This window comes from Trichoderma atroviride, chromosome 6 (genome assembly GCF_020647795.1).
Source record: "Trichoderma atroviride chromosome 6, complete sequence".
Classification (NCBI taxonomy): Eukaryota; Fungi; Ascomycota; class Sordariomycetes; order Hypocreales; family Hypocreaceae; genus Trichoderma; species Trichoderma atroviride.
Genome location: NC_089405.1, coordinates 2,799,535 through 2,822,185, shown reverse-complemented (window position 1 = coordinate 2,822,185; position 22,651 = coordinate 2,799,535). Strand labels below are relative to the sequence as shown.

At 50.8% G+C, this 22,651-nt stretch overlaps 8 protein-coding genes across 10 annotated transcripts; 5 read left to right on the top strand and 3 right to left on the bottom strand.

Moving 5' to 3' along the window:
• The first annotated feature begins 34 nt into the window (after positions 1-34).
• Positions 35-892, top strand: TrAtP1_011544 (uncharacterized protein). 2 transcript variants are annotated; one of them, XM_014084670.2, is made up of 4 exons: positions 35-252; positions 316-328; positions 389-519; positions 593-892. In XM_014084670.2, the coding sequence occupies exons 1-4, from the start codon at positions 217-219 to the stop codon at positions 674-676; spliced, it is 264 nt and encodes an 87-aa protein (XP_013940145.1). In that variant the 5' UTR covers positions 35-216; the 3' UTR covers positions 677-892. The 2 variants fall into 2 exon arrangements, with proteins under 2 accessions (XP_013940145.1, XP_065971250.1); XM_066115152.1 differs by having other exon boundaries at positions 389-892.
• TrAtP1_011543 (uncharacterized protein) lies at positions 893-4,475 on the bottom strand. Its single transcript, XM_014084669.2, has 2 exons — positions 1,781-4,475; positions 893-1,716 (listed from the first exon to the last, which is right to left on the bottom strand). Exons 1-2 carry the CDS (start codon positions 4,282-4,284, stop codon positions 1,062-1,064), a joined length of 3,159 nt encoding a protein of 1,052 aa, XP_013940144.2. The 5' UTR covers positions 4,285-4,475; the 3' UTR covers positions 893-1,061.
• A 370-nt stretch (positions 4,476-4,845) lies between these two features.
• On the bottom strand, positions 4,846-7,184 carry TrAtP1_011542 (uncharacterized protein). Of its 2 annotated transcripts, XM_014084668.2 has the most exons (3): positions 6,482-7,184; positions 6,270-6,400; positions 4,846-6,193 (listed from the first exon to the last, which is right to left on the bottom strand). In XM_014084668.2, the coding sequence occupies exons 1-3, from the start codon at positions 6,554-6,556 to the stop codon at positions 5,005-5,007; spliced, it is 1,395 nt and encodes a 464-aa protein (XP_013940143.2). In that variant the 5' UTR covers positions 6,557-7,184; the 3' UTR covers positions 4,846-5,004. The 2 variants fall into 2 exon arrangements, with proteins under 2 accessions (XP_013940143.2, XP_065971249.1); XM_066115151.1 differs by having other exon boundaries at positions 6,270-7,184.
• Positions 7,185-10,739, bottom strand: TrAtP1_011541 (uncharacterized protein). The gene is made up of 3 exons (XM_014084667.2): positions 10,517-10,739; positions 9,754-10,464; positions 7,185-9,696 (listed from the first exon to the last, which is right to left on the bottom strand). Exons 1-3 carry the CDS (start codon positions 10,610-10,612, stop codon positions 7,855-7,857), a joined length of 2,649 nt encoding a protein of 882 aa, XP_013940142.2. The 5' UTR covers positions 10,613-10,739; the 3' UTR covers positions 7,185-7,854.
• Positions 10,740-10,988: 249 nt separating this feature from the next.
• Positions 10,989-13,859, top strand: TrAtP1_011540 (uncharacterized protein; the record flags this gene model as incomplete). The annotated part of the gene is made up of 1 exon (XM_066115150.1): positions 10,989-13,859. One exon carries the CDS (start codon positions 10,989-10,991, stop codon positions 13,857-13,859), a length of 2,871 nt encoding a protein of 956 aa, XP_065971248.1.
• Positions 13,860-15,521: 1,662 nt separating this feature from the next.
• TrAtP1_011539 (uncharacterized protein) lies at positions 15,522-18,697 on the top strand (the record flags this gene model as incomplete). The annotated part of the gene is made up of 5 exons (XM_014084665.2): positions 15,522-15,707; positions 15,768-15,854; positions 15,918-16,222; positions 16,282-16,490; positions 16,559-18,697. The coding sequence occupies 5 exons, from the start codon at positions 15,522-15,524 to the stop codon at positions 17,701-17,703; spliced, it is 1,932 nt and encodes a 643-aa protein (XP_013940140.2). The 3' UTR covers positions 17,704-18,697.
• TrAtP1_011538 (uncharacterized protein) lies at positions 18,698-21,425 on the top strand. The gene is made up of 7 exons (XM_014084664.2): positions 18,698-18,837; positions 19,006-19,042; positions 19,114-19,135; positions 19,207-19,255; positions 19,314-19,398; positions 19,499-21,063; positions 21,129-21,425. The coding sequence occupies exons 1-7, from the start codon at positions 18,829-18,831 to the stop codon at positions 21,183-21,185; spliced, it is 1,824 nt and encodes a 607-aa protein (XP_013940139.2). The 5' UTR covers positions 18,698-18,828; the 3' UTR covers positions 21,186-21,425.
• Positions 21,426-21,540: 115 nt separating this feature from the next.
• On the top strand, positions 21,541-22,455 carry TrAtP1_011537 (uncharacterized protein). The gene has a single exon (XM_014083216.2). It carries the CDS (start codon positions 21,635-21,637, stop codon positions 22,424-22,426), a length of 792 nt encoding a protein of 263 aa, XP_013938691.2. The 5' UTR covers positions 21,541-21,634; the 3' UTR covers positions 22,427-22,455.
• The last annotated feature ends 196 nt before the right edge of the window (positions 22,456-22,651 follow it).

Genomic DNA, 22,651 nt, shown 5'->3' with positions numbered 1-22,651 from the left:
CGACGAGCGTGCGTGTTGCCGACAGTCTAAGTGGCTTTCGCATCGAAGGACGAGAATCAAGGACACATTCCATCAATGCAAAGTGGCTAAGTAAGGCAGATTTGCATTTTAATTCCTCTCACAGCAATATATAACTACCAGGGATATTTTCGACGAATTTCAATTTTGCACGGTCAAGACAGGCTCTGTGTGTGAACCAGACTACATCATTCCACCATGTCTACTCCACTCGACAATGCGATGAGATCCAAGGTGAGCCAAGCTCTGCAATAACTGATAGGCGCTCATCAAACTTCAATTTCTAACAGCATATAGAATTTACTGCTCGGTATGTCCATGATGAAATAACATTTGGCCTAACCCAGCTTTAGTCTAACAACCAATAAAGGCTTCGGAGCTGTCGTGACCGCAGCGGCAGCTTGGACCATCTTTGGCGGCGACATTTTCCCAGCTCAAGATGACCCCAAAGGCGATCCAGAAACCTGGACCAGAGAAGAGATGCGAAGATGGCTAAAGGCAGTAAGATTTCCTAATTCTTCTATTAAAGAAATAAAATGTGAAATGGTAGGCTAATCTGGTCCTCTGTTTCTAGAGAAACCTCTTCCCGCATAAGAGGGATACCCGGGAGGAGCTGCTCGCAAGGGTGTTGGCAAATATGAGGCATCCCAGGACATGATGTTTTCTTTGATACCCCTTGTTCATGTTTCAATTTTTTAAAACTCCCTCTTTTACCTGTTTGACGGCGTTTGTAACCAAGGTTGCCTTCAAAAACCGCATGTATTTTATATGCAAGAAAGGCAACATTCGCTGAGAAGATAATCTGATCGTCAATACCACTCGACTACCAACTACCTAGGTATGCTCAATATATGATATAGTCCTCATGATTAATACCCGGCTTGAATCTAGTTCTCCAAAATCTTGATATAGAAAGCACCACCGTTTAACATCGACAAGCGCATAACTATGATCAACCATATAAAAATACCCCCAGCGCTCACATCTACCATACTCATCCTCATAACATCTACAAATAACTCATTACGCCACTTCTAATGCTATTAATCCCACTTAAACTCACTCAACCTCGCAAACTTATCATCCAGCTGCCTCCTGGCAGCTGACGTGATGCCCCTCTCCGGATTCGCCATCTGCTCGCTGTAGCAGAGCTCAATCAAAGCCTTGAGCTCGTCATACGAGAAGCTGTTGGGGTCAATGGAAAGCGTTCCCATCCCATGCCTGTCCTTGTACTCTCTTGCCTTCTCAATAATGGCGTCTGCACCCCGTTCGAAGAGTGAAAAGTAGCTTGCGGCCTTTGCCAGGTCAGTTCCGTCTTCGACGTTTTTGAGGTTTTGCTGAAGAACGAGAATGTTGAGCTGCATGCGCTGACATCCCTTGTCGTTCATGGGAGACGCTAGAGTGGCATTCTTAACCAAGAAGGTGTTGATCAGGATGCCAAGCCCAGTGCGTATGAATAAGACTTCCTTCTCTCTCAAGAATTGCACAATTGTCTCATCCAAAACAATCAGCTCTTGGTTGAGACTGATGATTTGGGGATCCGGCTCTCTCACGTCCTGCTCAAGGATATATGGCGCCAAGTCTGGCGACAGAGTGTTTCGCAGCCCATAAATCACCCGACAACGCACTTCCATGTGCAAGGTCAACAGAGCTGTTGCAGCCAGCTCTTCAAAAGACGACACAATGTTGTCAAAGTTTCTATCGAGATTTATTAGCGGACGGCGTTGAATATTAGATTATGGTATCATCATGGATAACTTACTGAGCTGACTCTTCCGTAAGAGGAAGCTGCACTTGATTCTGGTTTGTAGCCTTACTAGGATCACTCAACGCCCACCGCTGGCCTGATTGGCGTGGGAGATGCTGCCGTGACGAGTCCGTCTCATGCGCTGTTATATGCCTCAAGCTCTGAATCTTCGCAGCCAGCCACCTCATGCTGTTGTATAAAAGGCACAAGGATGATATTGTGTCTCGGTCCTGGATAACGTCATTTGCCTGCAGCCGTTGGACGTTTGTCTTTTGAATTAGAAGCTGAACCTCTTCCTTCATCAGGCTGCCATCCAGCTCGTCGGAAAGTTGCTTTGCGATTTCGTTGACTTTTCCAGATTGCACAGAAAAGCGGGCCGATGCTCGCAAATTGTTTGAATCAGAAGGCTGATCGTGTCTCTTAGTCACGAGTGATTGGAACCAGCTGAAGCAGCGGTCATAATATCTCATCATCTGAGTGACGATGAGAGAGCTCAAAGCTTGATCTGGAGGAATAGTGCCAAGCATTCGGCAGAATGCTGTGACCACTTGGAAGAAGGCAGTGGTTCCCTTGAAAATCGGCCGCTGAGAGCATTGACTCCACGCGGGATCTTGGGAAAAGGAGTCGGCCTCACCAAAGACGGTGTCAGTCAGCTTTCCAAGAGTCTCATCCAGCTGCGGCTGGAATACATTGACCAGGAAGTTATCGAGGAAGCTGGTTAGCGTGCTTGTGGCCAAATCAGAACCAGGAGGAACAATGTTTTTGAGCCGCTGCAGGAAGATGAGAGTCGGCGGTAAGAGCAGACTCATATTGAAGACGCTTGGCTCAACCAAGGACTTGGAAGGACCCGATGCCTGCCGACTTGCACCATACGCAGCGCTTCGTCTTGAACCGGCGTCATCAGCAGTTGACTTGTTCCTCTTGCTGTCGGAGCCCTGTTTGCGAGAACCGCCCGTCAGGCCGGGAACGGTGGCTTGAATGATAGTCTCCAGCGCCTCGTACTCTGTAGTGACTTCAGTGGATTTGGAATCCGTCTCTGAGAACTTGAATAGGTGTTCTCGCATGCCGTCTTTGCCACCAGCACCAACTCCCGGTGTAGGAGAATCGAATTGGTAAACATCAGCATCCGTTGTTACATAGTTGTGCAGAAGGGACCGTATCTCGTTTTGGTAGAGATTCCAAAGCTCCTTGAAACTGCCGAGCAGAGCAATGTTATTGCCAGAGCCTTCGCGGCGGATAAGAGCCTTGATGGACTCATGGAACACACGCTGCCCTTCTCCGATGGCCTCGAACTTGCCGTAGAGTGTCCAAAGAAGATCGTAAATGACGTCTGCTCGCATCTGGATTTCTCTGGGGCTGTATATCTGCACTCCATCCAGCTTCCCAATAGCCGCCCGGAACGAAGTTGGGTGCCGCTGCTCAACCTCGTTGTTGGTCTCATTAACGACACTGAACAGCTCAACAGGCAGTCTGTTCTTCAACGTTTCTACAGCATTCTGCAGTCTTCCGAGTTTGTTCAATGCCTCTACCAAGAGAGTCACGTAATAAAACGTGTCCGCCTCTGGATTTTTCATAGGATCTTCTATCACTGGCCTCTCAAAATCAATTGAGTCCAGGATCAGGTAGAAAGGGGTGACGGGGTTCTCTTCGTTGTGATTCCCCTCGTTGGCTCCGCCTCGGTTCTTAGCCAAGCTCGACCATCTCTGTTGACAGTACGGAGACTTGAGATAAAGGTGCTCATGTAGTTCCTCCACCAGAATATCCATGAGGACAGTTTCTTGATTGGCGAGGTAGCTTCTGAGATCACTCAAGGCTCCAATGTTATCCAGCTCGGGCTTTCTCAGTCTTCGCAGCGCATTTTGCAACACCTCGACCGCCGTCAAGAATCGTTTCTCGGAGATACGGGCCTCTAGCTGATCAGGAACAGCTCGAAGGTCGTCCAGCTCATTGAGCGTTTGTAAAAGGTCATCGTAAGCTTTCGACTCCTCGGAGAGAATCTTCAGTCCTGGATCTGTAGCGCACAGGCTCGTTTTTGACAATGACAACGACTCCTTGAGCGCTCGGACTCGCTTCTGGGAGACCTGAATGCTGCTCTGGATCTTGTGGAATGTACCGATCGAACTGTTGAAGCCCTGATGATGCTCGTGCACAATGTTTTTCAGCGAGTCCTGCAGGTACGTATGCGTCGTCTGGAACCTGCGGTAGTCGTGGGCGCGACCAACCGAGCTGTTATCCAGCAGCTGGAGCGCCAGCTGGACAGGCACGCAGTCCTCCCGGCACAGAGACGGCCATTCGCCCCTGATGTGTTCCAAGACCTGGGTAATCTGTCTCTCGGCGCTCGTCTCCTGGGCGCGCGGCCGCGACGGCATGCTGCGGAGGCTCTGTGATGACGGAGGCTGGATATTGTACCGGTCTATTCTGTTTCTACTGTCGCCAAACGGGTCGTAGTCGTCATTCGACCGCCCAAAGTTGCCGTAGCCGTCGCCATTGCGCATGGAGTTGCCGTAGCCGTTGGACATGATGGGCCGTAGAGTATTGTCACCAGAGGGGCCGGCCACGAGAGATCATTGTCGTCGGTACTGGGGAAAGAAGGTCGATGCGCTCGGGGTCTGGATTCGGGAGACTCCTCGCTGTGATTTTGTTGCAGCAGGGAGGGGATTCGAGGTGAGGTTGGTGCTTTAACCCAGGATCGGTGCTTGTTCAAGCCGTTGAGTCTGTCTGGTCTCTGTAATGCAGGCCGGCACTGGCTGGGTTGACATGGACGCACAGACCATTGTGGCAGCTACAGCTACAGCTACAAGCCCCGCTAGCTCTAGGCCAATGTTCGCTATAGGAGCAAGTTGTCACTCCTGCTACCTTAGTACCTGTAGCCAATAGGGCTACCTATACTTTGCAATAGTCCAAAATGTTTCTGAACGTATTATTATAATCTCCTCAAATAGGTAGTTTCCAATCGTTTGAGCATCATATTTTGGACGCCACTTTACAGAGAAAGCAACACCAACTTTCGAGTGGCCCCCCCAATATGGACATATCATATCTAGCCGTTAAGTGGTAGCACCCCTCGACTTCTTATTCAAGCTTCGAAAATCGTATCGATCCGTCAAATCCTTATTATTAAATGCCAATTAACTTACAATTACAAACTAGCCTGTGCCTTTCAATATGGCCAGCCCATATCAAGTTTCATCCCCTGAAAAGATTGATGAGCCCCCCTCAGCTTCAGCGGTTACTTCAAATTAAGCCGTCCTTCCTCTGCGGCGCTCAACCTCATAAAGTCTCTTGTCCACCGCGAGTAATGCCTTGGCGAGATTCCTTGCACCGTCTGCAATAATCTGCGGCCGCTCCCAAGCCAACAGGCCCTGATTCCCCTGTATTCGACCAGTCCAGACTACATCGTAATGCTGCTTGCCCCAGTTGGGACATACGTAAGAGAATGACGAGAGCGAATCGGTCTTCTGCGCCGAGTCGGGACCATCCTGACTGGCTCCATCGTCGGTCAAGAATACCGTGATGGCGGCCTTGACTCTATGTGATGGCTTCAGCTCCGCCTCTTCCCTCGCCAAGATATCGTTCTCCGCCCATAATCGCAATGCTCCCTCTGGACCCGGGAGCCACGTTAACTTGGTAATCGTGACGAGCTCCGTAGCAGTAAACTCCTTCTCTGACCCCAGCATCCTAATGAGAGTCAGGAAGAAGACCAGCAGTCCCGTTGGAGAATCACAAAGCGCATAAGCGAGCGTGTTAGGGTCATATGCGCCAAAAGCCCCAATGGTAGTCATGTCGCTGTCCTTCTTCTTTGCCCTTTGTCGATCACTTGTCCGAAGCGATGCTATGTCCTCCTTTGTATAGCCCAGAATCCCAGCCTTTAGAGACTTTGCCACTGTCAGTTTTAGCCACTCGACGGGATTCTTCCGCGCCTCGGGCGCTTTCCATGGCGGCGATACCAAATGAACGCCCAGGCACGACCCTGGGTAACTAGCGGCCAAGTGGTTGATGATTTTCCAGTCAATACTGCCTTTGGGAGTAATAGACGATCCGGAATTACTCGCAATGTAGTACCTGTATCCCAGTTGCTTCATGAGGGTGTCAAGCATCTCAGCCGTTTTGGAAACTGTATGCACGCTACTGGGCAGAGGATCGCTGAAGCCCAGCCCAGGAAGGGACGGCATAACAAAGTGAAAGGGCTGGTCGACGTCTGGGTCATTGGGATTGGCGAAGATGTCGGTGATGTGCCGAAAGGACAGGTTGGTAAAAGGGAACGGAGGTATCAGCAGCAGAGGCACAGGATTGGGATGGCGCGACCGCCCATGGATGAAGTGCATCCGCGTCGGGCCTTCAGTGGCAGATGTCTGGATGCTGATTCTGAACTGGGGAACCGACTCATTGATTTCACTTTCATGTTCCTTCCAGGCAAAGTGCTCAAGCCTAGCGACTTTCCATTAACTGCTACATTCCCAAACTTCAAAAGCTGGAGGCTACTGCGCGCGTCGCGCATACTTACCAAAAGTCAATGAGCGGCTCCAGCGCGGGCTTCGGATTCCACCACGCCTTGGAGTTCGCGTCGGGAACCTCGCGAGGCAGCCGGGCTAGCTCGAGCTTCTGCCGCGTCAATTCCAGGTATTTGCTCGAGGCCTGCGCAAGGAGACAAGCAGATGGTTAGTCAGGACCCGAGCTCAGATCTGAGCAGCCCAAATGAGGTTTCTCAAGTCTCACGTGAATCTTGTATTCTTTGATCTCTCCATCAGCAGCAGGAGTTGTCGGCTCGGCGGATTGAGTGGGTTGCGACATGATGGCGAGGTAAAAGGACGACGATGTCCTCAGCGCGCCGGGAGCTCGTTGATGGTGTTAGTTGAGAGTCGCATTCATCGCATCGGCCGCCTGTGAGAAGAGACAAGACGCTATTTGTATGCTGGAGACTAGAGGCTCGCGAGCAGAACAGTAGCTACCAAGGTAGACGAGGTTGCAAAGGGAAGCTCGTAAACGCAAAACGCAAAACGACGTATTGTTTGTCTCAGCCGCATACAGCAGCAACAGGACACGGCAAAACAGGTTAGCTGTAGCTCGGCTGGGCCATCGTTCAGGTCACGGTAAAAACGGCGGCTAGAGGTAGGTAGCGCTAACGGGCTGGCAGCTTCTTGTGGCCTGGCCCCTCACTAAACCGGCTTCATCCCACGCTGTTTGGCGGCCTCGTCTCGATTCTGGGGCTGGGCTGGGAGCTCGAGCTGCCAACTGCTAATCCGATGGGGAGCCCTCTTAGTGGCAATCGCCGATCCTTGCGCGGGATCATCTCCCGACGTGAAGACTAAGGGACTGCGCAGTTTGTGCCTCTAGCGTGGCCTCTCATCCAGGGACCAAATCGCTCGTTTCAGCTCCTGTCTTCCGTCATCACGTCGCATTCACAAAGTTCCAATTGTAGGCCATTAATCAGTGCACAGGTTCAATTCCCTCCATGCCAGCACCTTCAAGGGCTAAAGTAATGAGACTCATGTCGAGGCGCCGATGACGTCGCAGCCCCAGTCTCCTATATGTAGGTAGATACTACTAGTAGGTACTTTGCATATTGCCTTCAATATTAATTTCTCTCAAATACGTACATCGTACACCCATCTGGGGTAGAGTCATGGGGGACGCACGGCCCAACCATCACACCCAGCCGCAGAATATTGATGCCCATCGTTATCAGTCGTACAAATACGTTGTATGTACAAGTATGCCTTCGTTTCCTAGCATCCCCTCCCATGCCCGTCAGGTGTCGACGATTGCGGATATTAACACGAGGCCCTCCCAGCCACGTCAAGTTGTCTGATTGGCCCAGTAGCGCTGTAACGGAGGGAATACTAGCCAAAAGCTGATGTGCTGCTTGCCTCTTTTCTCGCCGAGTACACGCAGGGATATGCTCATCCAGGGGGCGTGATTGGGCCAAGCGGCGCCTCGCACGGAGCAGGATGAGATTTGCTGGGGATGCCAAGCAAGAGCAGCTCGTCATGGTATACCGTTTGGACCTCGCGCTTGACAACTCGTGGCTCATTTCACACGCTGTATCTCCCGTAGTAGAAATAATGTAATAAAACGATGGAAGCATATCATCATGGCCCACCCCTGTTCGGTGCAGGATTTGAAGGTGCCGCGCCGCCGCGAAGGTTGATTTGGCCAATTCGCGAGACGATATTGCTTCCGACAGCATCCACAGCCCCTCTGGGTGAGGTCAGAGTGGGACCTGCCGCCGCCGTCTCCTGGACTCGGAAGAGCTTGATGGAAGTACCATTCCATATCCCCATAGTACCCTTTGCAATCTGCATCTCGCTGGCAAAGATGACCCCCCAGAGCAGCGATTCGTACCATCCAAGTGCCAATTGAGACCACTCAAACGACTGAACCCGGACGGGAGATGGCTCTAGACCAACAAATTCCATCTTTTGAATCCGACGTAGAGTCTCTGGTGTCGCATCTCGAGCGGATACTTGCCGTGGAAGAAGGCTCGCTGCCTGTTGAATAATGGACAGAACGGTATGGAGAGGTAACTCAGGCAACCAACTGTCGATCCACGGCGTTGTCGGCTCAAAGTTACCCCCATACGCCTGATTTGCAGTGGAGTATGCCCCTAGGCTTGTTGAGCTATTCTGCCGAGAGAAAGATTGGATGTTAGCTGGCATTTTCCCTCGTGCCTTCTCTGACATTCCTCGCATCTGTACAGGTACCGCGTCTTCGACATTGGTTGTAGAGGACGCCTGAGATGGATTTTCGCTAGCGGTTGACGCCGCTGGGGTTGGCTGAGGCTCTTCTTCGCTGTCATCATTGTCGACGTCTTCGTCATTGTCGTCGTCGTCGTCATCTCCAATGGCAAATGCGCTATCTTCGGGGGTCTCTTCCAACGACTGGGTTCTGGATAAAGCATTGGTCGGACTTCGTAGACTATCCACAGAGCTTCGTCGAGACCCATCATCAAAAGGTCCGACGTGACCTCCAGAGTCTTTCCTTCTCCTGTTGATCTTCTCAATCTCCTCTTGCCCGCTTTCCAAAGTGAATGTTCTGAGTGCCTCAATGCGCTTCTTATTTTTCAGAATGGCCAATATCAGCTCGGGATTCTCGCGGTATTTGTTTTCAATTATTGAGTTGATGGAATCCAGCAGAGAGTGTAAAAGGCCATGGTTGGTCTCGTTGGCAAGCAAAAATGATGGCGACGACATTGATGAAAAGAGATGCATGAGCTGAGAACTGCTGGAGGTACTCAGGCCCTCGATGTGTGGAGCTATGTTGTTAATTATTGCCAGGAGGGCGGGATAGACGGGAGCAAAGTTGCTTTGGCTTGTAGTAATCAATGTGTAAATGGAGTGCAAAAGGAAGTCGGCATAGGTGCCACTGAACCCATTAATCCTTATGCTTGCGGGAAGGCTTTCCTGGCCTTCGAATGACTTGTTGAGGTGAGAACCAAAGCTTTGTTCCACACTCAACGTCTGCAAGAGAAAAACGCACATGCGCACCACGCCCTGCTTGGAGGGCTCATTTTTGTACTCCAAAGCATAGAACAGGGCTAACACAACAAAGTCGTGTGCCCTATCAGTGTCAATGATGAAGGACCGGAATCGTTTGTTGCATTGAGTCAGCTCCCAGAAAAGCATTAGAACTTCTGGAGCTAGGTTTGAAGAAGGTTGAGAGGTAGGCAGATATGAACTTTTCTCCTGAAGTGGTTGGTTGAGTATCCGCGTCATCCCATCAACGATGAACTGGAAGTCTTGGGGGCGATGTATTCTGCCGAGGAAATGACGATAGTAGTTCTTGTGGGAGGTTGAAGAAGCGTCTTCAGGTATGGGGTATATGAGCATGGCCAATAGGGTGTGAATGGAGTAAGTCACAAGCACCTGCTTGGTGTCCTTGAAGACTAAAGTATTATATGGTACGCGCCAGCTTGCTGGATTGTACTTCAAGGTCTGCAGGTGGAGCTGTTAGCTCTGGGATCTCTCTGAAGATAAAAACAAGGTACTCACGGTGTTTAGAAGAGAACAGAGCACTGAAAGCACCATTTGCTTGTCGGAAGATGTGCAGAGGTAAGTCAGAGTCCGAACTCCCCTCTGCGGAAGCACCGCTGGGGTCATGTACATGCTTTGACCAGCAAAAGTCATAATTAGCCTTAGAATTTCGCATCGGTTGCTTTCAAATTCCTTTGTCGTTGCAAGAGCTGTGTTGCATCCAACCCCGCTCTGCCATATGGCATATGAGACCTTGGGCTGCCCATCTGGCTGGCGAGGCAATGTGAAATCCGAGAAGAATAGGAGGTCAATCAGCGTATCCAACAACTCCTCAGCCAGAGGCCTTAGCTCTTCATGCTTTTCTGCTGCAGGCCGCGGCGCCTCTTTTCCGCCCTGGGCTTCATCAAACAGCACTTCAGCTGCATTTGAACTTCGACGCTTTATCTTTCGTGGGGTCCAGAAGAACCGCTCTTCCCATGACCCCAAACTGTCTTTTTCGTACAAGTATGGAAGTATTCGGGTCAAGACTCTAATGCAGTTTAGAATGTCTCGTTCGGGAGCGCTGTCGACGTCTGGAAAGGATGGATGGTGACGTAAATTGAAGATCCGCGTTGTCAAGGCTATAATCAGGGTTTCGATGTTCTCTAGGGCATTGTCACGGGTTCGACGGATATCGTTGGGCGAGAAGAGGCTAAACACATCCTCAGACGACTCGGGAAGTTCCCAGAACTATAACCCCATCAGCTTCTGGGTGGCATGTGAGATCAAGGGCATCACGCACTGAGGTCCAATACGGGTCATGCGCCGCAATATTCCGCTCCTCTGAAAGTCTGAATATCCCCTGCTTGAATCCTATTTTGGAGTCGCTGGCACCCATCTTTGCAGCTGAAGGCCTCGAGCCCTGCTGACTGTTTTCGTATGACGTACCAACCGACTGGCGCTGCTTAAGATCCGCGATGAAGCTGTCGCAGGGGAGTTCGTCATCAGTGCCAGCACCACAAAGCGGATTGCGTGTGGCGCACGCAAACGGCAAGCTGCCGCCCGCTAAGCAGTGACATGAGGGCCTGGCTCTTCCGTTGTATTGCCGAGAGCGCCGGCATCTTTTATCGATAAGCAAAACTCTATGTATGATGTACCCTTGTACTTCAATCATGAACTTGATGGTTTGGTTTGCCAGGGATATCCTCCTTCAATCTAAGAAAACCTACTCTATGCTGTTTTCATAACAGCATGTCGTCGTCTCACAATTTGAGATGATTCAGCCATTTCTTCGTGCCAGACCACTGGCCCAACGTGCTACCCTCTGGGCGCTCCGCCAGCCACAGCCTCTGATCAAGATCAGTTTAAAATCTTTCACAACCACCCAAGTGGTAGATGGCAAAGCAGGACGAAGTAGAGCCAGAGCAAAGCGCCGACAGAGCTCTTTGAGCACCAAATCTCGCAAAGACCCTTCAGAGAAACCAAAAAGTAAAAAGCCAACCAAGAATAAGCAGCCCAGCTCTGCTGAACCTGGAAAGTTCGCTTTGAGCCCTGAGAATGGAGTCCCGAAAGGCAAGGGAGAATCGCATAATGCAGTGATACCGCCATCTGCAGGCTTATGGACTTCATTAAAATCCCGCCTTCAAGCCTCGAGCTCATCTTCAAATCCAAGGAAAAGGCGAGAAAATGACGTTGAAGGAACAGAGCATGAAGAGGAAATTGAGGATGATTTGATCGCTCGTTATGCTGAGACACCAGCGGCTCCCGAAGAATTACCTCCTGGGAAGTCCTCTTTAGCCAAAAAATTAACAAAGGGCAAAAAAACAAAGGGCAAATCGAACTTGGATGTCAAGACCATAAGGCCCCAACATCTGAAGCTGTGCCCAGTTGAAGAGGACGCCTTGCTACCAGTGCCGCAACTCTCCCATAACCTTGATCGAGTATTGTTCAACCCAGGAGTCTACCACATGCAGGATGACCGATCCCGCGTCTTCAATTTCGATCCTTATCTGGCTTCCATCATGCCGGTGAAGGAGTTCGATTTCGATGCACTAAGGAGCTATGTCACCTCATCCAAAGACGTAAAGTTGAGACAGCTCAGTGCTGCTCACGGCATGAAATACTGCGGCTCAACATCAAGCATGACTTCAATTTTATCTCATTTTCACTTTCTCCTCTCAGCTTGGAGAAAACCTAATTTTGCGTACTTGTCACGATCACTAGAGCCGGAATCTTACAACTTTACCGCTTTAAGCCGTGGCCCTGCTGCCGCTTTTGCGCACTTCAATGATGGAGTCTATGCATTTGACTCTGACAAAGAATATGACACGGAAAATATCCTCAGCTCGCTTGGAAAATCCATGGAAAAACTTCTTACGCTGCCAAAAGAGGAATTCGAAAAATATAGGAGATCAAGGTCTCATCAGCTGACAGAGGAAGAGAGAAACGCAGAGGACTCGTTCCACTATACTACTTTGGGAGACTTCATGATGCGGTCACAGCTTGATGCCTATGATCCTAGGCTTCCTGGCTCCGGCATGTTCGACCTGAAAACACGAGCAGTTGTTGCCGTCAGAATGGATGTCCGGGGATACGAGAAAGGGGCAGGCTACGAAATTCAGAATCGGTTTGGTCAGTGGGAGTCTTTTGAGCGCGAGTATTACGATATGGTCAGAACGGTGTTTTTGAAATACTCTCTGCAAGTGCGAATGGGCCGCATGGATGGCATCTTCGTCGCATATCACAACACACAGCGAATATTTGGGTTCCAGTACATCAGCTTGGATGAAATGGATGTGGCTCTTCACGGGACTAATGATCGCCGAGTCGGCGACCAAGAATTCAAAATTAGCGTTACACTTTTGAATGAGCTCATGGACAGAGCTACCAAACGTTTCCCAGGACGAACGCTCCGACTGCATGTGGAGACTCGCCCAACAAAGGTGCCTCTTACATACTTTTTTGTTGAGCCGGTAACGGAGGAAGAAATGACCAAAACTCAAGAAGCTGCCAAATCAACTGTTGAAGAATTAGAGCGTGCCATTAACAAAGCCGAAGCCGAAGAGGGAGCTGAAGAAACGGGAGAAACTGCCCAGGCCGAATCATCGCTGCCATTCAACGAGGAGACGGAGCAGCTTTCTGACAATCTTTCTTACCAAGATGCTCAGAACGAGGCTGCCTGGAATGATATGATGATCAAGGTTGAAGAAACCGTGGAAGATGATTCTCTGGGAATAGGATCAGTCAGGGAAGCGGTTCAGGAAGCTCTCGAGCAAAGCGGAATACTCAAAGACAAGACTGAGCTTGAAATCGAGCAATATTTAGATGCCATGGTGGCATCCCTGACGGCACACTCTTCTAAAATTAAGGAGCTACGAGACAGATCTGACGACCCAGGAGATCTCGTAAGGCCACTTCGCAAACACGACACGGAGGATGGTCTTGGTGCTGATGAGGCATCGGACGAGAAGCAGCACGAAAACTCAGGGTCCAACTTTGATACAGCAGACTCAGAGATGCAAAAGGCTTCCTTGACAGATTTGATCCTGAAAGCCACGGAGGGCATTGACAACAAGGCGCAAAATCTCAAGACATTCCAACGAATGTTTGCCGATCTGACTACAAGGGCCAAGGATGATGATAAAGAAGCCATTGAGGATGAACAAGTGACATCTGCCAAGGACGAAACTTCAAACGATGATGAGCTTATCGAAGAAGAAGAAGAGGGAGACGAGAGTGATGCCGCAGAGAATACGGAAAGCCCTGGACGGCCACAACGTGAACTCTTTGGCATGTTCGTCACTATTCGCAACCAAGTGAATGGCGAGCACGTTGAGCGCCCAACAAACGTCAGAAAAGAAGACGATTTCGACTGGTCGGTTCAATACAACATTACTGAGCTGCCCGATACAAGGGCACGCAAGATCTATGATAAACTCAAGCAGCGGAGAAAGAAGGTACTTGCGCCTACGCCTTCAGACAACTGGGACTGGTACAAGATGTTTCAAGGAAAACTACCGGCACTGTCTAAGAAGGGCGAAATCTTTAGAGAGATGCGTACCCAGCAAGAAGCGGAGAGTCCGATGCATGTTGCATGGGAACGAGGAGCAGTGTCTCGCGAGAATTTTCAACCACCAGAGAAATGATGATACGATGGTGTTGGCTGTGAATCGGCGAAGAGCCTACTGTATAAATATAATTACAGAAGGGATACTTGTATTATTACTCGGAATATATCAAAATCTGGGGGCAGGCAATGGTTGTAAGTATTATGTACCTATGGGTGGATATCTGTACGATTTGGCGACGAATTTGTGTACAATAAACTCACGCACTTTTGGATACTTATTTGGCTGTTGATGGTGATGTTAGTTGCTCATAGTATTGATCCTATAGCAGAGCTAAGGAGATTGAAGTCTTGGATATCCAGCTGCTTGATTTGCTGAGGACGGCTTTAAGCGGCCGGCCGCTAATCAATACATGACCATTTCAAAACGAAAACGGCAGCCAAGACAACAATCACAACAGCCACCAAAATAACTACCAAATCAATAAAAACGCCAAACAAAAGATCATTACACGAAGCAAATGCAGCGCTTATGCAACATGCCCAAATCCTCCGGGAGAAAGGTCGATCGCTGCAGGGTGAACAAGCCATTCAATTGAACCTTGGCAGTTCTTGTTTTCACATGCAGAAAAGTCTCGGCCGATATCACAGCAAGCCCCTCACCCGTCGTTTTAACCCACAGTAGGCTAGCAGCATGGATAACTTCCTGAGTTGGTGACCGAGAGCATATAAGGAAACTTGGGCCTTTTTCTTCTCTTGTTTGGTTTTAAAAGGAGAGAGGCCGAGAACATTGCATAATTTCGCGCAGGTGGTTGTAATGGGCTTTGGCATTAGCCAGAAAAAGCATTATGCTGTGGTATTGGTGATCTATTGACTCGTGATTTATGCGGGAAACCTTGAAGTCATTTGACATGCCCATTTTAGAACACAGCATGCTGTAAGTTGATCTCGACAGCGCTATTAGTCTAGAAGATGGCTCAGGTATTCGGGGACTTTTCTCATTCTACTATACGTAACTAGAATCGCCTTCATTGTAATTTAGATACCTTCTCCAAGCTGTTTTTAACCTGCGCATCCTCTCGCTACCGTCTTGGCACCGCAACTACATACAGCCACCATCATAAGTTCCAGAAACAAAAAGAGATGGCCATCGGATCTTATTGTCATCGCATAAGCTTTCCCCAACCAGCATCAGCCGCCAGGCGTCCTTCCCCGCCCCATGATCTGCCGAACCGCACCAGAAAGCCCCCCCGAAGCCGCACATCTTTTCCTCTAATTAGCTGGTCCATCCTGATGCATGTGTAGGGCCTCGCCTCTGATTGGATCTCGATCCCGGACCGTCGCTTTCGAACGGCTTCAGGGGAGGGTTTTGGGGGCTTGTTACTGGACGGTGCTTCGGCCTTGGTGTTTGTTCAGCGTGGTATCGCGGATGGGACCAGACGAAGTTCGGAAGGTCATCCGCCTCGACGAGCATTGCTGATCAAGCTGGGGGGAAGTTCCGTGTGAACTAAACGTTGTTTGTGAAGACTCAAGACTCGTATAGTCGAGTGGAGAGAGTTGTGCCGCACCGGCTGAATTGATGTAGGTGGTGTAAGTGGGCGGGCGTTTGGTAGGTGTAATGTGATGTAGGCACCTCTACGTAAGTTTATATATACACGATGAAGCGCCCTGCCAAGCGCCTGGTTCCTGGTCCCTGTAGATCATGTTTTTTCATGGCCAGGCCTGGATTTCGTGATTGACGATGCGTCCCAGTTTGACGCTTACACTATTGGCCCTGGGCTCTGTTGCCCAGGGCGCAGTTTCTCTTGAGGACAGCAGCCTTTCTCCTCGAGATATCGAGGACTTCAAGAGGGCCATCGAGGCAAGAAGTTTGGTAGACGATATTTGGAACGACATTAAGAATGCCGCCACCTGCACGGCTTGCCAGGTTAGGATATACTTTTCACAACTACATATATATAGTAGCTGAGTTCTAACATGACTCTAGGGCATTCTTGTTCTCCTCATGGGCGTTGCTGAGCTTGGCAACAACGCATTTGTCAATATAGCCACGGGGCTTTGCGAACTTGCCAAGGTTGATAACCGTCACACTTTATTGTCTTAGGTCTCTTTATTCATGGCTAACATGAGGCTGTAGGTCGAAGACACCGACGTTTGTGTTGGGACCATTGCACTTGAGGGACCCATCATCGCAAACTCTCTTCGGAACATGGACCTCGGCTCAGAGACAGCACAGCTCTTTTGCGAATCATTCCTTGGACTCTGTGCTGAACCAACCGTTCCCCAGTGGAACGTTCCTTTTCCCTCTCCAAAACCGTCTACCGGCCGTCCTGCGCCGAGCGGCAAGACGCTTCTCAAAGTGGTTCAGTACTCGGATATCCATGTTGATCCTCTTTACGTGTCGGGCTCAAGCACGAATTGCACAAAGCCCATTTGCTGCCGGTGAGATGCTCTTCCGCAATAACAACTTACAAAATCCTGACGAGGTGACAATGAATAAGACCTTATACAGCCGCCGACGAGCCTGGCTCATCGACATCGCCTGCAGGCCCAAATGGTGACCACAATTGCGATGCTCCCGTGAGCTTGGAGACGAGTCTGTATCAAGCCATCCAAGAACTTGTGCCAGACGCGGCTTTTACGCTCTTCACTGGCGATATTGTTGATCATGCAGTCTGGAACACTTCACAGGCTTACAACCAACAGTCAAGTCGGTCTCCTACTCACTCCAAGTCCGCTCATGCCCCTTTCAATAGACTAACATGACCCCGTTCGCAGTTACCAACGCCTACACTTCTATGAGCCAGTATCTTGGCCTCGTTTATGGTACCGCCGGCAATCATGAGGCCAGCCCCGTCAATGCCTTCCCCGTTGCGTCCATCAGCAACTCGTCTCAATGGGTATACGATCTTCTGTCTGACGATTGGACTCCCTGGGTTGGAGTTTCGGAAAAGGCCGATATTGAAAACTTTGGCGCATATTCCACCAAATACCCCAACGGCAACCTGAGAATCATCTCTCTAAACACCAACTTTTACTATCGCATGAACTTTTGGCTGTACCAGGAGACGATGGAACAGGACCCCGATGGACAGATTGCGTGGCTTGTCACGGAGCTCGACGCTGCAGAGAAGGCGGGCGAGAGGGTCTACATCATCGGACACATGCCCCTGGGCGTGGGCGATGCATTCCACGCAGGGTCAAACTACGTCGACCAGGTTGTGAATCGCTACTCGTCGACCATCGCCGCCATGTTCTTCGGCCACACTCATGTCGACCACTTTGAGATCAGCTACTCCAACTACAGCAGCCAGGACGCTGCACACGCGGTCATGACGTCCTACATCTGTCCCTCGCTGACGCCCACCTCGGGCATGCCCTCATTCCGCGTCTACGACGTCGACCCCGAGACCTTTGCCGTCCTCGACACAACAACCTACATTGCCGACATGACCAACGCCGCCTTCCAGACGACAGGCCCCGTGTGGACAAAATACTACTCCGCCAAGGAGGCATACGGCTCCAAGCTCAGCCCTCCAGTGACCGACCCGGCCGCCGAGCTGACGCCCGCCTTCTGGCACAACGTGACGGCCCTGTTCCAGTCGGACCCAGCCTCGTTCAACCAGTACATTGCGTACAAGAGCCGTGGCTGGAACGTGGCCTCGTGCACCGGCGACTGCGCGACGGCGGAGCTTTGCCAGCTGCGGGCTGCTCGAAGCGAGAACAATTGCCAGACGATTGCGCCGGGGCTGCATTTCAACAAGAGATCCGAGCTGGTAGATGAGCAGGAACATGCTGTGAACAGCGACGAGTGCGGCCTGTCGGCGGGAATGAAGACGCTGAATTCATTGGCGATGAGGAAGGATTTGCTTGAGGAGTTGGCGAGCAGATATAATGCGTTGAAGGGAAGCGCTGCGTATTAATTGGAGAGGCGTATACGTATGTACATATCTGTAGTATGATTAATCCAATGCATGTGGAAGATGAGATGGCTGTCTCTTGGCATATTGGTCCACCTGGTAAAGACAAAATCGTTGAGGCTGTGTGCGTGTAGTTGTATCAAAGCGAGATTGCTGAAATCGGAGTCTAATAATGGAGGCCGCCCGTAGTAGAGTAACCAATTGAAAACGCCATTGCAGATTAGAATAGTAAACAGCAGCGCAGAAGGCTTGAACTATACTCTGCACAAAGTAGAGATATGTACCGGGATAAAGCGCTGCGGATCCATCTCAATTTCATTCCTCTATCATGCAACGGCAAGAGTAAAAGAGTAGTATTGATACAGTAGTGATGGACGCAGATTCGCGTCCGCTGTGGCTAAGTTTGTTTACACAGTTTTATTAGCAGCAGTAGCTTCAATGGCCCCTTGGCGTCGCTGCCAGCTGTCTTTCAGGTGCAACAACGTCTCGTACTCTGTATCTGACACCCGAGTCAACAGAACCTAATTCCCGAATCTCAACTTTTTCACCCGTGTTTTGCCAGTCTTTTGTCGCCCAGCCCTTGATTTCCACATGAGTCTTTGTCTATATCACGCTCGCAGATGCTGGGACTGCGGCCAAAGCTCAAGGCGCGGCCTTCTCTGCTAGACCTGATTCGCGAAGGAGGCAGCACCAAAGGCGACAGTGACATCGATAACGACGACAGCGATTCGGAAAGCGATTACGGCAGCGCATCTGCCCCTGGCTTGCAGTCCCTCGTGGACGGTACAGGTATAGGTACAGGCACAGGTGCTGCTGCTGCTGCTGCTGCTGCTGCTAGGCCCGGTACTTCTGAGAGCACTGCTGCCATCGCTTCGGGGGCCAGTTTTGTTGTTAGCGGCCCCAAAGCTCGAGCTGGTGGGACTCCTGGCGCTGCTCCAGGCGCTGCCAGCGCTACATCATCGCCTCCACCGGCGCCGAGCCCTGGCGCTCCTGCACCCATCAAGCTGCCGCTGCTGTTGCGAAACTCTCCACCTCCATCTCCTTCTCCATCGCCATCTCGCCCGTCTCAGTCGTCCTCTGTCCCCCCCCGATCGAGAGCTCGACGACGCTCCCCTCCAATCGCCCAAGATGCCTTCTGTATGCGCCCTCCCGCTCCCCATTTGCTCGTCGTTTGCCGGCACAGTCTGTCTGCCAGGCACAGGCTATAGCTGCAGCAGCTGTGGCGAGGTTGAAGCAAAACGACGAGGCTGATGCGAATGCCCCGCTACGTCAACCACTGCGAAGCTGACTTGTATGGCGTCACAGAAAACCACAGACTCAGATGGCGATGCCATTCACTATGGTGAGAGCAAGCGTGATGAAATGGGCATGTGTCCAGGAGAGGGAGCAGACTTTACTGACAAGCTTGCGCAGGCAAGATTTACTCCATCTCAGGGTCAGTCAATCCCGACATAGCCAGCAGCGGCCGGTATCATGAAGATAGCTCCGTAGCTAACGCAGCCGCAGTCCCGTCATTGTCGCCGAAGACATGATTGGTGTTGCCATGTACGAATTGGTAAGACATCTTTCATCCGAGTCGTGATTACAAAACATGTATTGACTGATCAATCAAGGTCAAAGTCGGCCATGACAACCTCGTTGGTGAGGTTATCCGAATCAGCGGCGACCAGGCCACCATCCAGGTCTACGAAGAAACCGGTATGGCGACACCTGAACTCCTCTGCCCTTCCATATTCGAAAGCCGAGACGATTGATACACACAAGGAAAGACACAATGATACTGACCAAGCTCTCTTAGCCGGTGTCAAGGTCGGTGACCCCGTTGCTCGGACAGGTAAGCCCTTGTCCGTCGAGCTGGGCCCCGGCCTGCTCAACAGCATCTACGACGGTATCCAGCGACCTCTAGAGGCCATCGCCAAGATATCAAAGTCCATCTATATCCCTCGCGGCGTTGCTGTTCCTGCCCTTGACCGAGATAAGAAGTGGGAGTTCACTCCTCAGCTCAAGGTTGGCGATCACGTTTCCGGTGGCGATGTTTGGGGTACGGTCTTTGAGAACTCTTTCCTGGCAGTTCACAAGATTTTGGTTTCTCCTCGCGCTCGAGGTGTCATCACCAGGATTGCCCCCAAGGGCGAATACACTGTTGTCGAAAAGATCCTCGAGGTAGAGTTCGACGGCAAGAAGACGGAGTATCCCATGATGCAGAGCTGGCCCGTTCGAGTTCCCCGTCCCACGTCGGAGCGATTGACGGCCGACCAGCCCTTCGTTGTTGGACAACGAGTTCTTGATGCCCTCTTCCCCAGCGTCCAGGGCGGAACCGTTGCCATCCCAGGTGCTTTCGGCTGCGGCAAGACTGTCATCAGTCAGTCCGTGTCCAAATTCTCCAACAGTGATATCATTGTCTATGTCGGATGCGGAGAGCGTGGAAACGAAATGGCTGAAGTCTTGAAAGATTTCCCCGAGCTTACCATTGAGGTTGATGGCCGCAAAGAGCCCATCATGAAGCGAACCTGTCTCATTGCAAACACCTCCAACATGCCCGTCGCCGCTCGTGAAGCTTCCATCTACACTGGTATCACTGTCGCCGAATACTTCCGTGACCAAGGTCTCAACGTCGCCATGATGGCTGATTCATCGTCTCGATGGGCCGAGGCCCTGCGTGAAATTTCTGGTCGTTTGGGTGAAATGCCTGCTGATCAGGGTTTCCCTGCCTATCTTGGTGCCAAGCTCGCTTCATTCTACGAGCGAGCTGGCCGATCCAAGACTTTGGGATCACCTGAACGCAGCGGCAGTGTCAGCATTGTCGGTGCCGTCAGCCCTCCGGGTGGTGACTTTTCAGACCCTGTCACCACCTCAACTCTCAACATTGTCCAGGTCTTCTGGGGTTTGGACAAGAAGCTTGCTCAGCGAAAGCACTTCCCCTCCATCAACACGAGCGTCTCATACAGCAAGTATAACACGGCTTTGGACAAGTGGTACGAGCAGAACAACCCCGACTTCCCCAGGCTGCGAGACCGCGTCAAGCAGCTCATTTCCGATTCGGACGAGTTGGATCAGGTTGTGCAGCTGGTCGGAAAGAGTGCTCTGTCCGACCCCGACAAAATCACTCTTGATCTCGCTGTTCTGATCAAGGAAGATTTCCTGCAGCAGAACGGTTACTCCGATTATGACCAGTTCTGCCCTCTCTGGAAGACGGAATGGATGATGAAGCTCATGGTTGGTTACTACGACGAGGCACAAAAGGCCGTTGCTCAGGGCCAGAGCTGGGCAAAGGTGCGCGAGTCAACCAGTGATCTGCAAGGCAAGCTGCGACAACTCAAGTTCGAGGTCCCCACCGACGGTGAAGATGTGATTGTCAAGAAGGTTTGTTTTCTGCCATTTCCTGCCTAGAAAAAAGAATGCTCCCATCGCTAACATTGTTACTATAGTACGAGGCTATCCAGCAGGAGATGCTGGACAAGTTTGCATCCGTTTCTGACGAGTAAATGAGGCGGGCTTTAATCCATTCAATCAAGTATCTGTAGAAGCGGTCGCGCGTGTATATGTACGGTGCAGCTGGAGGGCACTTAGAACAATGCTGCATCTCAAGGACGGGTAGAAGACGGCCAGACTTTGAAAGCGCCGCCTTATATTGTATCAGCTCAATGTCAAATGTCAATATTATTTTTCGCTAAACTCAAGAGCTGTTGCTCTACAAGCCTTAATCGAATGCTTTTTATCTCAACAAGATCTTTAGTATCGCATTCTCAGATACAGTGTGACGGACGTTGAATTTGCCAATATTGACACTGTGTGAAAATCATACCTCGAACTTCCAGCTTATCAGATGAAAAGACATGTATATGATGTCTCTTATGATTACGACAGTCTACGTAAAGCATCCAAACGACATTCCATTTGCCTTTAATCTTTCTCTATTTATCGTCTCAAAGAAATGTCCGAGGACCTCCACGATGAGGTAGAGGCATTAAATTCCATCTACGGCGAAGGCTGTCTAATCCCCTCTGAGGATCAAGACGAGACCCCAGTATCCTCATCAGCGACATACATCTTACAACTACCGGGCGATGAGTCTTCGTCACTGAGACTACAGTTCCCGGCGGCATATCCGGCTGAGCCCCCAAGTGTTTTAGGGACGCAGCATAGTTCCGGGGGCAGAAAGGGCGCCGGCGCGAGGGACCTGGGCGTATTCAGGGAAGCTCTAGGGACGGTCTTCCAGCCAGGCAGCGTATGTCTCTTTGACGCAGTAGAAGAGTTCTCAAGAAGGATAGAGGAGGACAAGGAGCAGGAAGAAGATGACGACGTTGAAGGCGAAGGCCAGAATGCAGCTCGGGGCGAAAGGACAGTCGACAACAACGCCGGCCAAGTGGATTTCGCAACCATGCCGCCCCCGCCATGGACGCTCTCCGAAGTCGTCGTGGAGAACAAATCGACCTTTGTAGCGCACGTTGCGCGGGTGTCGTCCCCCGCCGAGGCGAAGCTCTTTCTGCAGCACCTCCTCTGGTCAGACAAGCGCATACGCTCCGCGACACACAACATCACGGCGTGGCGGATCCGCGGCGCGGGCGGCGTGAGCTATAATGATTGCGACGACGATGGGGAGGATGCGGCGGGGGGGAAGGTTGCTGCACTTGCTGCAGCTGATGGAGGTTTGGGATGCCATGGTTGTGGTGACGAGGTGGTATGGCGGCGTCAAGTTGGGGCCGAGGCGGTTTGCGTTGATTAATAGTGTTGCGAGGGATGGGCTTGTGAGGGCGGGGATGGGGGATGGAGGGAAGAAGAAGGGGAAATAAGAAAGGGTGTTTTTTATATCGATTGATGATGGTGAAGAGGAAAGCATGTCTTGTAGATATCTGGATAGTAGCATTCATTGGAAAGAGTGTAGACAGTTGTGTTCAAAATTTGTTTTATTTATATTCAGTCAGAGCATTTAACAAGACGTTTTTGTAAT

Coding starts and splice junctions, on each gene's coding strand:
- TrAtP1_011544 (XM_014084670.2), top strand. CDS start 217: ATGTCTACTCCACTCGACAATGCGATGAGATCCAAG. Junction 520..592: donor TGCGAAGATGGCTAAAGGCA/GTAAGATTTCCT, acceptor CTCTGTTTCTAG/AGAAACCTCTTCCCGCATAA.
- TrAtP1_011543 (XM_014084669.2), bottom strand. CDS start 4,284: ATGTCCAACGGCTACGGCAACTCCATGCGCAATGGCGACGGCTACGGC. Junction 1,717..1,780: donor CTTACGGAAGAGTCAGCTCA/GTAAGTTATCCA, acceptor AAATCTCGATAG/AAACTTTGACAACATTGTGT.
- TrAtP1_011542 (XM_014084668.2), bottom strand. CDS start 6,556: ATGTCGCAACCCACTCAATCCGCCGAGCCGACAACTCCTGCTGCTGAT. Junction 6,401..6,481: donor TCAAAGAATACAAGATTCAC/GTGAGACTTGAG, acceptor CTCCTTGCGCAG/GCCTCGAGCAAATACCTGGA. Junction 6,194..6,269: donor GAGCCGCTCATTGACTTTTG/GTAAGTATGCGC, acceptor GAAAGTCGCTAG/GCTTGAGCACTTTGCCTGGA.
- TrAtP1_011541 (XM_014084667.2), bottom strand. CDS start 10,612: ATGGGTGCCAGCGACTCCAAAATAGGATTCAAGCAGGGGATATTCAGA. Junction 10,465..10,516: donor ATGACCCGTATTGGACCTCA/GTGCGTGATGCC, acceptor ATGGGGTTATAG/TTCTGGGAACTTCCCGAGTC. Junction 9,697..9,753: donor TCTGTTCTCTTCTAAACACC/GTGAGTACCTTG, acceptor CTCCACCTGCAG/ACCTTGAAGTACAATCCAGC.
- TrAtP1_011538 (XM_014084664.2), top strand. Junction 19,043..19,113: donor TGGCGATGCCATTCACTATG/GTGAGAGCAAGC, acceptor AAGCTTGCGCAG/GCAAGATTTACTCCATCTCA. Junction 19,256..19,313: donor GTGTTGCCATGTACGAATTG/GTAAGACATCTT, acceptor TGATCAATCAAG/GTCAAAGTCGGCCATGACAA.
- TrAtP1_011537 (XM_014083216.2), top strand. CDS start 21,635: ATGTCCGAGGACCTCCACGATGAGGTAGAGGCATTAAATTCCATCTAC.